The sequence below is a fragment of the Camellia sinensis genome, chromosome 7 (assembly GCF_055761805.1).
Source record: "Camellia sinensis isolate YWXY chromosome 7, ASM5576180v1, whole genome shotgun sequence".
NCBI lineage: Eukaryota > Viridiplantae > Streptophyta > Magnoliopsida > Ericales > Theaceae > Camellia > Camellia sinensis.
Genome location: NC_138967.1, coordinates 148,349,998 through 148,364,339, shown reverse-complemented (window position 1 = coordinate 148,364,339; position 14,342 = coordinate 148,349,998). Strand labels below are relative to the sequence as shown.

At 39.4% G+C, this 14,342-nt stretch overlaps 1 protein-coding gene across 1 annotated transcript; it reads right to left on the bottom strand.

Moving 5' to 3' along the window:
* Positions 1 to 4,745: 4,745 nt before the first annotated feature.
* LOC145796194 (uncharacterized) lies at positions 4,746 to 5,750 on the bottom strand. Its single transcript, XM_082881226.1, has 2 exons — positions 5,270 to 5,750; positions 4,746 to 5,164 (listed from the first exon to the last, which is right to left on the bottom strand). Exons 1-2 carry the CDS (start codon positions 5,748 to 5,750, stop codon positions 4,746 to 4,748), a joined length of 900 nt encoding a protein of 299 aa, XP_082737352.1.
* Positions 5,751 to 14,342: the final 8,592 nt, after the last annotated feature.

Below are 14,342 nucleotides of genomic sequence, written 5' to 3'. Positions count from 1 at the left end.
ACTAAGACACCGATGACCGAATGGAGGGGTAAGAGGCAATGCTTCAATTTCAAAAAGGGCCAAAATAACTCATTGAATAAAAAGCAAAACACAGGGTCAACAAGCAATTCTAGTCAGGGAAATAGTTCCATACCACCCTGCTCCGAATGCGGCAAAAGACATAAGGGGGTTTGCTACAAAATTTCTGGGGCATGTTACAGGTGTGGCAAGGTGGGTCACATGGTCAAAGATTGCCTTCCACATCTCAAGGCAATAGTAAGGCTACAGCTAGTGCCGCAGCATCAACGGTCACACCAAAACCCAATCCCAAAGCTACTGGAAAGGAACCTTTAAGGCAAGGCCGAGTGGTTGCACTTGTACCGGGAGACGTGCAGAACACCGAGACAGTTGTGTCAAGTATACTCTCAATTTGTGCCCAAAATGCTTATATTCTGACTGATTCGGGGTCTACACATTCGTTTGTCTCACATGCTTTTTAACGAAAATTAAATAGACCACTGGAACCCATGAACTATTTGTTAGTTGTATCTTCACCTGATGGGGGATCCATGACTTATGCTTATGTGTATCCTGCATGTGAGATTGTCATTGAGGATGTACTTTTGTATGTTGATTTACTGCCTTTGAATATTGATCATTTCGATGTAATTTTGGGAACAGACTGGTTAACAAAATATCATGCTTCCATAGACTGTGTAACGAAACAAGTTGTTTTTCGTCCACCTGGATTGCCTGAATTTGCATTTAATGGAGTTGGTGTAGTACCTCCCCCATATCTGATTTCGTCCATGAAAGTATTCAAATTGATTAAAAAGGGGTATATAGGGTATTTATGTTGCATATTGATTGTACCTGCTGATACAAAAACTAATGTGGACAGTATTCCTATAGTCAGAGAATTCCCAGATGTTTTTCCAGATGATTTGCCAGGGGATTTGATTGATAGAGAGATTGAGTTCACCATTGAGGTGTTACCGGGTACACAGTCGATTTCCAAAGCTCTGTACAGAATGACACCTATTGAATTGAAAGAATTGAAAATTCAGCTGCAAGAATTGTTGGATAAAAAGTTTATCAGACCTAGTACTTCACCGTGGGGCACACCAGTTTTATTTGTGAAAAAGAAGGACGGCTCATTAAGACTTTGCATTGACTACTGTGAATTGAACAAGGTGATAGTGAAAAACAAGTACCTATTGCCTCGTATTGATGATTTATTCGACCAATTGCAAGGCGCTCAGATTTTCTCCAAAATTGACCTTAGATTCGGATATCACCAGTTGAAAGTCAAAGCAGAGGACATTGAGAAGACTGTCTTCCGAACAAGGTACGAACATTACAAATTTCTTGTTATGCCTTTCGGAGTTGCTAATGCGCCTGCTGCATTTATGGATCTTATGAACAGAATTTTCAAACCGTTCCTCGATGAATTTGTGGTTGTTTTTATAGATGACATTTTGATTTATTCCACGAGTAAGGAAGAACATGAACATCATTTGAGAATTACTTTACAGACCTTAAGAGAATAGAAACTGTATGTGAAACTAACAAAGTGTGAATTTTGGCTTAATAACGTCATGTTTTTGGGGCATGTGATTAGTAAGAATGGCATTTCAGTTGATCTGCAGAAAATTGAAGCAGTGGTGAATTGGCCTCGACCGACTGATGTCACTGCAGTTCGGAGTTTCTTAGGTTTAGCCGGGTACTACAGAAGGTTTGTGAAAGATTTTTCCAAAATTACTCTGCCGTTGACTCAGTTGACTCAAAAGGGAATATCATTTGACTGGACCGATCAGAGAGAATCAGGTTTCCAAGAATTGAAAACTCGACTTGTGACTGCACCGATTTTCACCCTACCCTCAGGTACTGATGGATTTACTATTTTTAGTGATGCTTCTTATAAGGGTTTGGATGTGTGTTAATGCAGAATGGTAGAGTTATTGCGTATGCTTCCCGACAACTGAGGCCACACGAAAAGAATTACCCAACTCATGACTTGGAACTTGCCGTAGTGGTATTTGCATTGAAAATTTGGCTCCACTACTTACATAGGGCAACATGTGAGGTGTACACCGATCACAAGAGTTTAAAATATTTCTTTACACAGAAAGAGTTGAACATGAGATAACGGAGATGGTTAGAACTGATAAAAGACTATGACTTGCAAATTTTATACCATCAGGGGAAAGCTAACACCGTTGCTGATGCACTTAGTTGGAAATCAATTGGGAATTTGACATGTTTACTCACCGGACAGAAAGAACTGTTACATGACCTTGGAAAATTTGAAGTTGAAATTGTTTTGCGCGAACAAGGTGGGACATTAGCCGCTATTTCTGCTCAACCAACACTTATTGAAGAAATCAAAGAGAAACAACAACAAGATGACTTTTTGAAAAAGATCATTGATGATAGGGAATCCAAACCAAGGCCAGATTTTAAATTTGAAAACAATGTATTGAAATTTCAGGGAATGTTGTGTGTACCAAATGATCCTGAATTAAAGAAGCGAGTTTTGCAGGAAGGCCACAATTCAAAACTTTATATCCACCCAGGAAATACAAAAATGTACCAAGATCTGAAGCTTAATTTCTGGTGGCCAAGAATGAAGAAAGAGTTTTCTGAGTTTGTGTCAAAATGCCTACATTGCCAACAAGTCAAAGATGAACATCAACGACCTGTAGGTTTACTTCAGCCCTTACCGATACTGGAGTGGAAATGAGAACATATCACTATGGATTTCATTGTTGGATTGCCTCGCTCCAGTAAATGTATGGATTCAATTTAGGTTATTGTTGATCGATTGACTAAATCTGCTCACTTCTTACCAGTCAAAACAATTTATAATGCGGACAAATTGGCTACAATTTATATTGATGAGATTGTTAGATTGCATGGAGTGCCTGTGTTCATTGTTTTAGATAGGGACTCGAAGTTTACAATGAGATTTTGGCAAAGTCTGCAAATGGCATTGGGTACTAAATTGAGACTGAGTAGTGCATACAATCCTCAGACAGATGGCCAATCAGAGAGAAAAATCCGGACTCTGGAAGACTTACTGCGCGTGTGTGTTCTTGATTTCCAAGGAAATTGGGAAAGTAATTTACCTTTAGCCGAATTCCCTACAATAACAGTTTTCACTCAAGCGTTGGTATGGTGCCTTTTGAGGCTTTATACGGAAGGAAATGTCGATCTCCTATTTGCTGGGTAGAAGTTGGAGATGGGCCTTTACTTGGGCCGAAGATTGTTCATGAGACCGCAGAAAAGGTGAAACTGATTCAACAAAGATTGAAAACCACACAAAGCCGACAGAAAAGTTATATAGATGTATGAAGGCGAGACAGGGAATATGAAGTGGGTGATCATGTTTTTGTTAAAGTGACACCAATGAAAGGACAGACTCATTTTGGGGCTAAGGGTAAGCTAGCACCGAGATATGTTGGGCCGTATGAAATCATTGAAAAGATTAATCAGTTGGCATATCAAGTGGTGCTTCCTACTGAAATGGAACACATGCATAGTGCCTTTCATATTTCAATGTTGAGGGATTATCTTCGGGATCCCTTCCATGTTATTGAGCCTACCTGTGTGGTATTGAGTGATGATTACACTTATGAAGAACAACCTATTCAGGCTGTAAACCGATGAATCAAGAAGTTGAGAAATAAAGAAATCCTGTTAGTGAAAACGGATTGCCAAAATCATTGAGGCATTTATGCCACTTGGGAAAGGGAAGACGATATGATGAAAAGATATCCTGAACTATTCCCCCTAGATCCGGTGTTCTTCCAAAATGAAGGTAATTCGAGTTTGGAGGACGAATCTGTCACACCCCAAATTCGGGCATGACCGGTCGTGGCCCACAGGGACTTAGCCCAGGGCACACGAAAGCCTAAACATGAACCCAAAACCATAAAGAATAAATGTGATGATAGCCCAGAAATAAATAAATCAACACCCAATCCAGTGACATACCACACGTGAAAAACAAGTCATAACCAACTTCCTAAAAATATATATATACTTAATGGGACACAAACCGCCCACAAAATAAAATAATTCTAAATAAAATCCAACCACAATGTATGCACAAAACTCGACAAAGCAACCTAAAACAAATTAAATAAATGCCCTAGAGGTCCATGCAATTGAGTCCTCGCTACGCCATGAGTCCACTCTAAGTCCTTCTAACACCTGGAAATGGTAAACAACTAAGTCAGCTGATAGCTCAGTGAGTAGCAACATGGATAGTAAATACAGTTTTGAAAATATGGTTCAATTCCAAAATAAGATATATATCACAGAAACTAGATTGGCATATAGTTTGTTAAATACAATCTGTTTCAAAAAGAAGGTTACATAGTTCAACACTTAAAATACTCATGTCTCGCAAGAACATGATAAATGACATTTCCACTTAAAATAGATTTTAACATGAACACCAATAATTTTCCGAGTACCAAGAAAATAACAAGTAATATTCCACACAGTTCTCAAGGCTATAAACCCCGTTGGATCCAATACCGAACTAAGAGTCATCCTCAGGGTGGCACCTGGGCCTTTTCTCAAAGACGATTCGATTGAAGGTCACCTAGTTTTTTTTAAGGTCTTTTCCTTACAATCGTTGAGCACTAGAGTCATCACGGCCCAACCCGGGATCTGTTCCCTAGTGGCCAGAGTCACCACACACAGTGGAATAATTTCCCTGGACTAAATACACACATGGTCCCAATAATCAATACACATCAGTTTTGCAAACAATCAATAGAGGCATGATGCTTCGTTAACCAATACATCTCCGAAATCACATCAAAATCCTTCATTTCTAAAGAAATCGAATCCCCTGGAAAAATTCTACCATCTAACTCTTTCTCACAAGATCTACAAACATCCCCTAACACTACGGTTTCTCCTAATGGAGTAGACACAGCAATATATGCATCCAAAGGATCACAAGAAATAGACAAACAACGTAGAAGCTTAGGTGCAGTAAAAGAATGTGTAGATCCTAAATCAATTAAAACTCTGGCAGGTACAGATGATAAAAGGAGTGTACCTTGCACCACAGATGGAGCAACCTCAGCCTCCTCTCTAGGGAGAGCAAAAACACATCCTTGGGTAGCCGCTAACTTCTTTTCCTGAGTCCCATTCCCGGGTGTCTGACCTTGGGTTGTCCCACTTTTTCCATTATTCTGCTTCTGGTTAAACCTACTGCTATAAAAAGTTCGTCTCTACCCTTGCCCCTAAAATGATTGTGATACTGACTAACCTCCCAGTCCCTTAGACCTAAATTGTGCAAAGAGATGCCCAAGCTTGCCACACTTAAAGCATATTCGAGCTGTGCCATCACAATTATACCCAACAGAATGTGACCTACCACATCTATCACAAATCCTCCGATTCTGCTGCCTCATGCCATTGCTGCCCTGACCTTGGGTGTATGGCTTCTTGCTACGATTGCTACCACCACTACGATGCTTTACTTGTCTCTCCTCTCTAAGTCTCTTGTTTTGTGGTTCCTTTGCCTTTTGTAACTCAGCTCTCTTTTCCTCTTCTACTCTCCTTTTAGCTAGTAATGCCTTGCTTACCAATGCAAAATATGTCTTCATCTCAAAAACAGCTACTTTTGCATATATCTCTGACCGCAAGCCATTCTCAAACAACATCACTCTATTTTCCTCTATGGCCACCTGATGTGGGGCATACCTCGACAACTCCACAAACTTGGATTCATACTGAGCCACTGACATGTCATTTTGCTTCAAATTGAGAAAATCCACTTGCTTTTGCCTTCACGCTGCTTCAGGGAAGTATTTCTCATTAAACAATTCTAGAAACTTGCTCCACACTAGCTCTGTTTCTCTACCCTCATATTGATGCTTCACCATGCGCCACTAATGCTCTGCTTGACCCTTGAACCTAAAAGCCGCAAAGGCCACCTTCTGGTCTGCTGAACAGCCAAGAACATCAAATATTTTCTCCCTCTCTAGTACCCACGCCTCCGCCTCCATAGGGTCCACTGTTCCGTGAAATTCTGGAGGTTTTTCCTTCATAAACCTCTCAAACAAGGAACCTCTATCCAAACTTAAAGTTGGGTGAACTGCTGGTTGTGGGGCTACATGATTGTTCAGTAATCCCAACAATGACTGTAAAACCAGTGCGGCTGGTGCAGCAGGAACAACTCCTGGTGCTTCAAGGACGATTGGAGCAACAGGTTGTACGGTAGGGGGTATAGGAACAGGGGAAACTCTACGATTAGCGGCTGGTTGATCAGTTCCAAGAGCATTGACACTTCTTCTCCTTGGTGCCATCTCTTAACCTTCAAAACGAAATTAAGAAAAGCTCAACACAAGCTTAAATAAAACTAACTTAACAAAACACTACTAAGGACTATAGGGACTTGGACCTTGTCTAAATGATGAAATGCAAGATATGTAACTCGATAACTACAGCTCTGATACCACAATTGTCACACCCCAAATCCGGGAATGACCGGCCGTGGCCCACAGGGACTTAGCCCAGGGCACACGTAAACTTAAACATGAACCTAAAACCATAAAGAATAAATGTGATGATAGCCCAGAAATAAATAAATCAACACTCAATCCAGTGACATACCACAAGTGAAAAACAAGGCATAACCAACTTCCTAAAAATATATATATACTTAATGGGACACAAACCGCCCACAAAATAAAATAATTCTAAATAAAATCCAACCACAATGTATGCACAAAACTTGACAAAGCAACCTAAAACAAATTAAATAAATGCCCTAGAGGTCCATGCAATTGAGTCCTCGCTACGCCATGAGTCCACTCTAAGTCCTTCTAACACCTGGAAATGGTAAACAACTAAGTCAGCTGATAGCTCAGTGAGTAGCAACATGGATAGTAAATACAGTTTTGAAAATATGGTTCAATTCCAAAATAAGATATATATCACAGAAACTAGATTGGCATATAGTTTGTTAAATACAATCTGTTTCAAAAAGAAGGTTACATAGTTCAACACTTAAAATACTCATGTCTCGCAAGAACATGATAAATGACATTTCCACTTAAAATAGATTATAACATGAACACCAATAATTTTCCGAGTACCAAGAAAATAACAAGTAATATTCCACACAGTTCTCAAGGCTATAAGCCCTGTTGGATCCAATACCGAACTACGAGTCATCCTTAGGGTGGCACCTGGGCCTTTTCTCAAAGAGGATCCAATTGAAGGTCACCTAGTTTTTTTTTTCAGGTCTTTTCCTTACAATCGTTGAGCACTAGAGTCATCACGGCCAAACTCGGGATCTGTTCCCTAGTGGCCAGAGTCACCACACACAGTGGAATAATTTCCCTAGACTAAATACCCACATGGTCCCAATAATCAATACACATCAGTTTTGCCAAACATGGTCGTTCATCATTATAAACATGAGACCAAAACAAATAGTTTACAGTATGCCAAGTTCATACATGTTTCAGAAATAATTTGGTTCAATTGATAATATAATAATTTATCAAAATAGTTTAGTCATGAAACAACAATTTAATTTTCCAACAGTTCAGGTTTGGGGAACATTTATAAAAATATGTAGCATGAAACTACTCACCTGAAAACGATATAATATAATCCTCGAATAAAGTATGAAACTCCAACTAGTGCCCTGAACCAATATGAAAACTACACATCACTACTAATTTAAAAATACTAAAGAATGAGAACTAAGTAGCCCCAAACTAAAGCGCACTAACACGGCTCAACCCAACTCACAGTTACTCTTAAATATTACCGAAGTTCATGTTCTTCAAGGTCTAAAATCACCCAAGACATAGGTTCCGATCGAAACTTAACTAAGAGTGACTTTAAGATAAAACAAAGTTTTTCCAATCTATTCGCTAACGTTGAAAATTAAAAACCCACTCCACGTTGTTCGAAAAATTCTAAAACCCTCCAGATATCAACTAATATATCCTAAATTCCAAACCCAATTGGTTTCAATTGATTTTCTTGTCAAAATAATTATCTACAACTTATTATATCCAAACAAGTTGTTTTCTGCAGCACTTTAAAGAAATTGACGGTTCTCTTAGTATACATGAGCAGTCAACGCGAGGTCAAAAATGCAAGAAACCAGACTCGTAACCGGTTCGAATGACACTAATTTGATAATTTTTGGATTTATACCCAAAGAGAACAACACTTCCAAATTTACTGTTTCGTACTGGTTTCCTGGACAGATTTTAATACCTCAATTAATATGGAATTTGACTCCCAAAAATTATGAAAAAATGCTGATATGCAATTCAATATGTAATTGATCTAATGTAAAAATTTCAGTTCAAAATTCATTCGTTTGATATGATTCCTCAAAATTTAAAGTTTATGTTTTTTTAGGATCAAGAATTTCCATCAACCGTTGCAACCAAAAAATTCCCAGCAACCCATTTACACAAGAAAATCCATTATTAAATACTAATACCTCTCTCTTTAACTCCTTCACAGCATAGCCAATCCACCAATAAATAATAAGAAAACACACATGTAATAACCCTCACCACTGTTTACCGATAAACATTGATTACCGTCAAATTGAACTGATTATGACTGATAATCGAACTGAATGAAATACTGAACTGACTGACTGAAATTTGAAACTGAATTGATTGAGTACATCTGTTTGAATTGCATTCTATCTGTTGATTGTTTATTTGATCTGTTCAGATTTTAGTGTTTAAACTGCTAATTGAAGGCCTTATCGACGGCCGAACCAGAAATCGATTAGTGTTTTATGATCATCGTAATTAATGTGATTTTATGGTGTATTTATCTGAAAATAGATTTGGTATGATTAAAATAGATTAAAATAAGCTAATTAAAGAGTTAGGCTTAATTGCCAAATTGCCATCCTAGTGGGTCGCTTACTTAATACTTTGAGGACTCATTCTTATGCATTACAAAACATTTGCTCAGCTCATTCCTTGCCTTAGCCGACCCTAGAGGGAGAGAGAGAGTGAGAGAGTTGAGTTCATTTGTAGAATTGCTTGAAGAATTGAAGTATAGGTTGCTAATTGAGCTTCTAGGCTTGAACTACAAGACTTAAGGTAGAATTTCATCTTCTCATTCTTGTGTTTGAGCTAATTCTTGCATGGTCCATGTTAAATTGTAGAGCTAAGTCATGTTCTAGTTCATACATGTTGATATAGAGCATAATTCATGCATGCATGTTTGGATTGTTGAGTTTTGAGTTGTTTTCATGGCAAAATGTTACATGCATGTTCACAATTATGTTTAAGTCCATGATTTCATCATGTTTTGGAAACAATTGGCTCCTTAGAGCATCAAGTTGAAGCTCTGAATTGGTTTGAATTCATGCATGTTTGCATGTTCATCTTGTTCTTGAAAAATGGTTTGAAATTGAGTTTGAATTAAACACCCTTGGGCTTTGATTTCTCAAATTGAGCTTTGAACCACGTTATCCCATGTGTTTACAAATGTTTTCCAGAAAATGGGCCCAAGAGGATTGGTTTTGATGCATTTGAATGTGAGTTTGAGCTTGGAGGTGCAATCTGGGTTTTCCAGATTTCGCACTCCCGCTCGAGCGGGGAAAGTGACGCTCGAGCGTGGAATCCGAGCATCCAGTATCTCTTGCACTGTTTTACAGTCCGCTCGAGCGGAGGATTGGACGCTCGAGCGGAGGCATGTGTCTCAAGCTCGAGCGGGTGTCAAGCGTCCGTCGAGCGGAGATTTCACCCATCCAGTACTTTTACAGTACGCTCGAGCGAGGGATTTGACGCTCGAGCGTGTACCTTTGTTGCATGTCTGCTCGAGCGGGGAAACCTGAGCTCGAGCGGGACTCTGTTTTTCTGAAAATCCTAAAACTGTTTTCTGATCACATCTTTGCATCCTCATTTCCATCCTAGGCATTCTTAGGCCTAATTTAAGGCATCTTGTTGAGGACATAGATGTAGAACACACCGAGGCAAATTAGGGATTAAGTTATTATCTTTCCCAACTGTGTAGCTTAGTGTGTTCAATCTGTTAACTATGTAGGGTTGGCGACTGGGGAGACACGCTCTAGCATATTGTAGCCCAAACTCTGTGAGTAACGATTGTGTAAAGATATGTTCACAAATGATTATCTTCTGAACAACTGAACTATACTGTTTTCTGAACTGATTACTGTTAACTGAATGAATGTATGTCATATATTTTGAACTGTATTGTGGCATCCTTAGCACCTACTGCTTACTGTTACTGTTACAGAGATCTCTGTCAGTTCCCTTGTTGGAACCACTACTGTTACTGACTGATGGCCATCACTTACTGCTCGGTCTTTTAAGACCTACTGTTTACTGTACTGTTATGCTAATGGATGTACCACATACGACTGTACTAACTGAACAACTGAAATACTATTTAAATGAACTGTTTTCGTACTATAAGGACATTCATTCGTAACCCCTTTACGCACTATGTTATTCACTGGGCTTTAGCTCACTGCTCATATATATATGTAGGTGTACAGGCACCAAACCGCGGCTAGGAGCGTCAGGGTTACTCCAGTTGTGTCAAGCCAACTACCGTGCCTCACTGCGAGGTTCCGAGCCTGCTATGTTAAGGCTTAGGGGTGTTTTACAATTCCCCTTTCTGTACTGTCTTACTGTTTGTATAGACTGAATGTTTACTGTACTGTTATGCCGGGATCGAGTCCCTAGTTTGAATGATTGTACATATCGTGCATACGGTTCTGTATTGATCTTGTATATATGTATGAAAAGTCTTTTTGCATACAGACTGTCACAGCTCGTTGGACATTATTTATTTACTGTTTTGGCTTCTGCCAGGCCCTGTACTCTGTTTTACTATATTACTGTTAAGTAGGCCTTCGGTAATTCTCGGATTACTGGCCGGTTATGGTGCTAAACCCATAGGGCCGGGTTTGGGTCGTGACAACACACCTGCAAACCCAACAATTCCTTTGTCGTCTCTTTCCTTCTCTCGTTTCTCTACCTCTCTTCTCTCTTGTTAATTCTTCCACACGGCTGCTGCTTACTCACATAAGAAGGTAGGGTTTTGTTTCGTTTTTATATTGTGTTAGGCAACATAGGGTACATATGTATCTACACAAAAGGCCCTAAAATATTATCTTTTGTTTTAATTTATTTTCTCTCCCCATTAATTTAAATTAAATACAAATATTATTAGATCAAAATAGGCTTACTAATTTGGCACTTAAATTTATTTATTTATTTTTTTATATAATAAATCTTGCCTCTAAAGTAAAGACTTTCATCCTATATTTATTTTAGGTTTTAAAATTAATTACAATACCTTCCAAATATTTAATTTGCACTTTAGTATTCACCACCAAAATATTTGAGATTGTAATATTATTATTATATTATTTACTTAATTTTTATATTCAGGTTCTCACATTCTCCCATCCTAAAAGAAAAGTTTCGTCCTCAAAACTAACCTGAGTAAATCATGAGAATAGATGTGGGTACTTCTCGTGCATCTCATCCTTGCGTTCCCAAGTCGCCTATACAACTAGATGATTACGCCACAGTACCTTAACCAATTTAATGACCTTTGTACGCAACCTTTTCTCTTTTGAATCCAAAATCTGAGCAGGTATCTCCTCATACGAAAAATCCTCTCTAATCTGAAACGGCTCATAATCTATCACATTCGACGGACTGTGCACATATTTCCTCAGCATAGACACGTGAAACACATTATGCACTCCTGCCAGCCTAGGGGGTAGAGCAACACGGTACGCAACCTCACCAACCTTCTCCAATACCACAAATGGACCAATGTATCTAGGACTCAACATTCCTTTCTTTCCAAGCCTGATCACTTCCTTCCATGGTGATACTTTCAAGAATACCATATCCCCCACATGAAACTCTAAGTCTCTTCTACGATGATCAGCATTACTTTTTTGTCTACTCTAAGCAGTCAATAATCTCTCTCTGATGGTGATAATTTTCCGTGTAGCATCCTCCACCAAATCAGGTCCCAACATTTGCCTCTCAATAACCTCATACCAACAGAAAGGAGACCTACACTTCCTCCCATACAAAGCCTCACAAGGAGCTACTCCCAAACTAGAATGATAACTATTATTATAGGCAAACTCCATGAGCGGCAAATAATCATCCCAATTACCTCTCCACTCCAAAGCACAAGCCCTCAACATATCCTCAAGGGTTTGAATAGTCCTCTATGATTGCCCATCTGTCTGAGGGTGATAAGCTGAACTAAAATTTAACCGAGTACCTATAGCTGATTGTAACGCACTGCAAAACTTAGACACAAAGCGAGGGTCCCGATCTGACACTATTGACACAGGTGCACCATGCAATCTAACAATCTCCTTCACATACAACTGTGCAAATCGAGCTAGAGAATAGTTCATTCGAGCTACAATATAATGTGCTGACTTGGTTAATCTATCCACAACTACCCAAACTGCATCGTGATTACTACTAGTATGAGGTAATCTACACACGAAGTCCATGGTAACATGATCCCACTTCCACTTTGGTATAGGTAAGGGTTGTAGTTTCCCCGCGGGTTTCTGATGTTCTACCTTAACCGGTTGACACACTATACACTGAGCCACAAATTCTGCAATATCTCCCTTCATAGCACTCCACCAAAAATGTTCATGAAGATCCCGATACATCTAAGTGTTTCCAGGATGAATGCTGTAACTAGAACTATGTGCCTCCATCATAATCTCCTTCCTCAAATCACCACTAGCAGGAGCACAAATTCAGCCATAGAATCTAAGCAACCCATCATCACTAATCACAAAGTCTACATGCTTACCCTCTGCCATCTCTCCTTTAATACCCTCACACTGGGGGTCAATCTCCTATGCTAAACGAATCCGTTCTCTCAAGGTTGGCTAAACTGTCAATTGACTACAATAAGCCCTATTACCAGGTGTAACAACCTCAAGCCTCAAACGTCTCATGTCTTCCACCAAACAACTCTCAACAGACAAAGTAGCTACATCTCCAACTGCGACCTTCCTACTCAAGGTATCTGCAACCATATTTGCCTTCCCCTGATGATATAAAATATTCACATCATAATCTTTTAGTAACTCAAGCCATCTTCTTTGCCTCAAATTTGGTTCCTTTTGTGTGAAAATATACTTCAAACTCTTATGATCAGTGTAAATCTCACATGACTCTCTATACAAATAATGTCGCCAGATCTTAAGAGCGAAAATCACTGCTGCTAACTCTAAGTCGTGCGTAGGATAGTTTCTCTCATGCATTTTCAACTGTCGTGACGCATAAGCAATCACCTTCCCATGCTGCATGAGCACACATCCTAAACCCTGTCGTGAAGCATCATTATAAATCCCAAAACCACCTCCATTTGTAGGTAAGGCAAGGGTTGGAGCTAATGTCAATCTCTGTTTAGACTCTTGGAAACTACACTCACAATCATCATTCCACTCAAACTTTACCCCTTTCCTGGTGAGAATGGTAAGTGGCAAAGCAATACGGGAGAATCCTTCCACAAATCGTCTGTAATACCCAGCAAGCCCTGGAAAGCTACGTACCTCTGTCACAGATGTAGGTCGTGGCCAATCAACAATTGCTATCACCTCGGTGCTATCCACAGATACCCCATCTTTACTCACAACATGACCCAAAAAGGATACATTGCTCAACTAGAATTCACACTTCTTAAATTTTGCATACAGTCTTTTCTCCATAAGGATCTGCAGTACTACCCTCAAATGCTGCTCATGCTCCTCCTTACTCCTTGAATAAATTAGGATGTCATCAATAAACACTACCACAAATTTATCAAGTTGGGGTTTAAATACTCTGTTCATTAAATCCATGAATGCGGCTGGTGCATTTGTGAGACCAAAAGGCATCACCAAGAACTCATAATGCCCATAACGGGTTCTAAAAGCAGTCTTAGGAAGATCCTCATCCCTTACCTTCAACTGGTGATAGCCTGACCTCAAGTCAATTTTAGAGACTACTTGAGCTCCCTGCAACTGGTCAAATAGATCATCCATGCGTGGCAAAGGATACCTATTCTTCACTGTGACTTTGTTCAGTTCCCTATAATCAATACACAATCTCATAGACCCATCATTCTTCTTCACAAACAACACAGGTGCTCCCCAAGGTGAAACACTAGGCCTAATAAAACCTTTGTCTAGCAACTCCTGCAACTGAGTTTGTAACTCCCTCAACTCCAACGGGGCCATTCTATAGGGTTCTTTAGAGATAGGTGTTGTATTGGGGACCAAGTTAATGGAAAATTTGACCTCACGGTCTGGAGGAAGACTAGGTAGATCC

What these genes read in the sequence shown, in the direction of transcription:
- LOC145796194 (XM_082881226.1), bottom strand. Translation starts at nt 5,750, where the DNA reads ATGTCAGTGGCTCAGTATGAATCCAAGTTTGTGGAGTTGTCGAGGTAT. An exon ending in TAGGTCTAAGGGACTGGGAG is followed by an intron (nt 5,165 to 5,269) that starts GTTAGTCAGTAT and finishes GGACAACCCAAG; the next exon opens with GTCAGACACCCGGGAATGGG.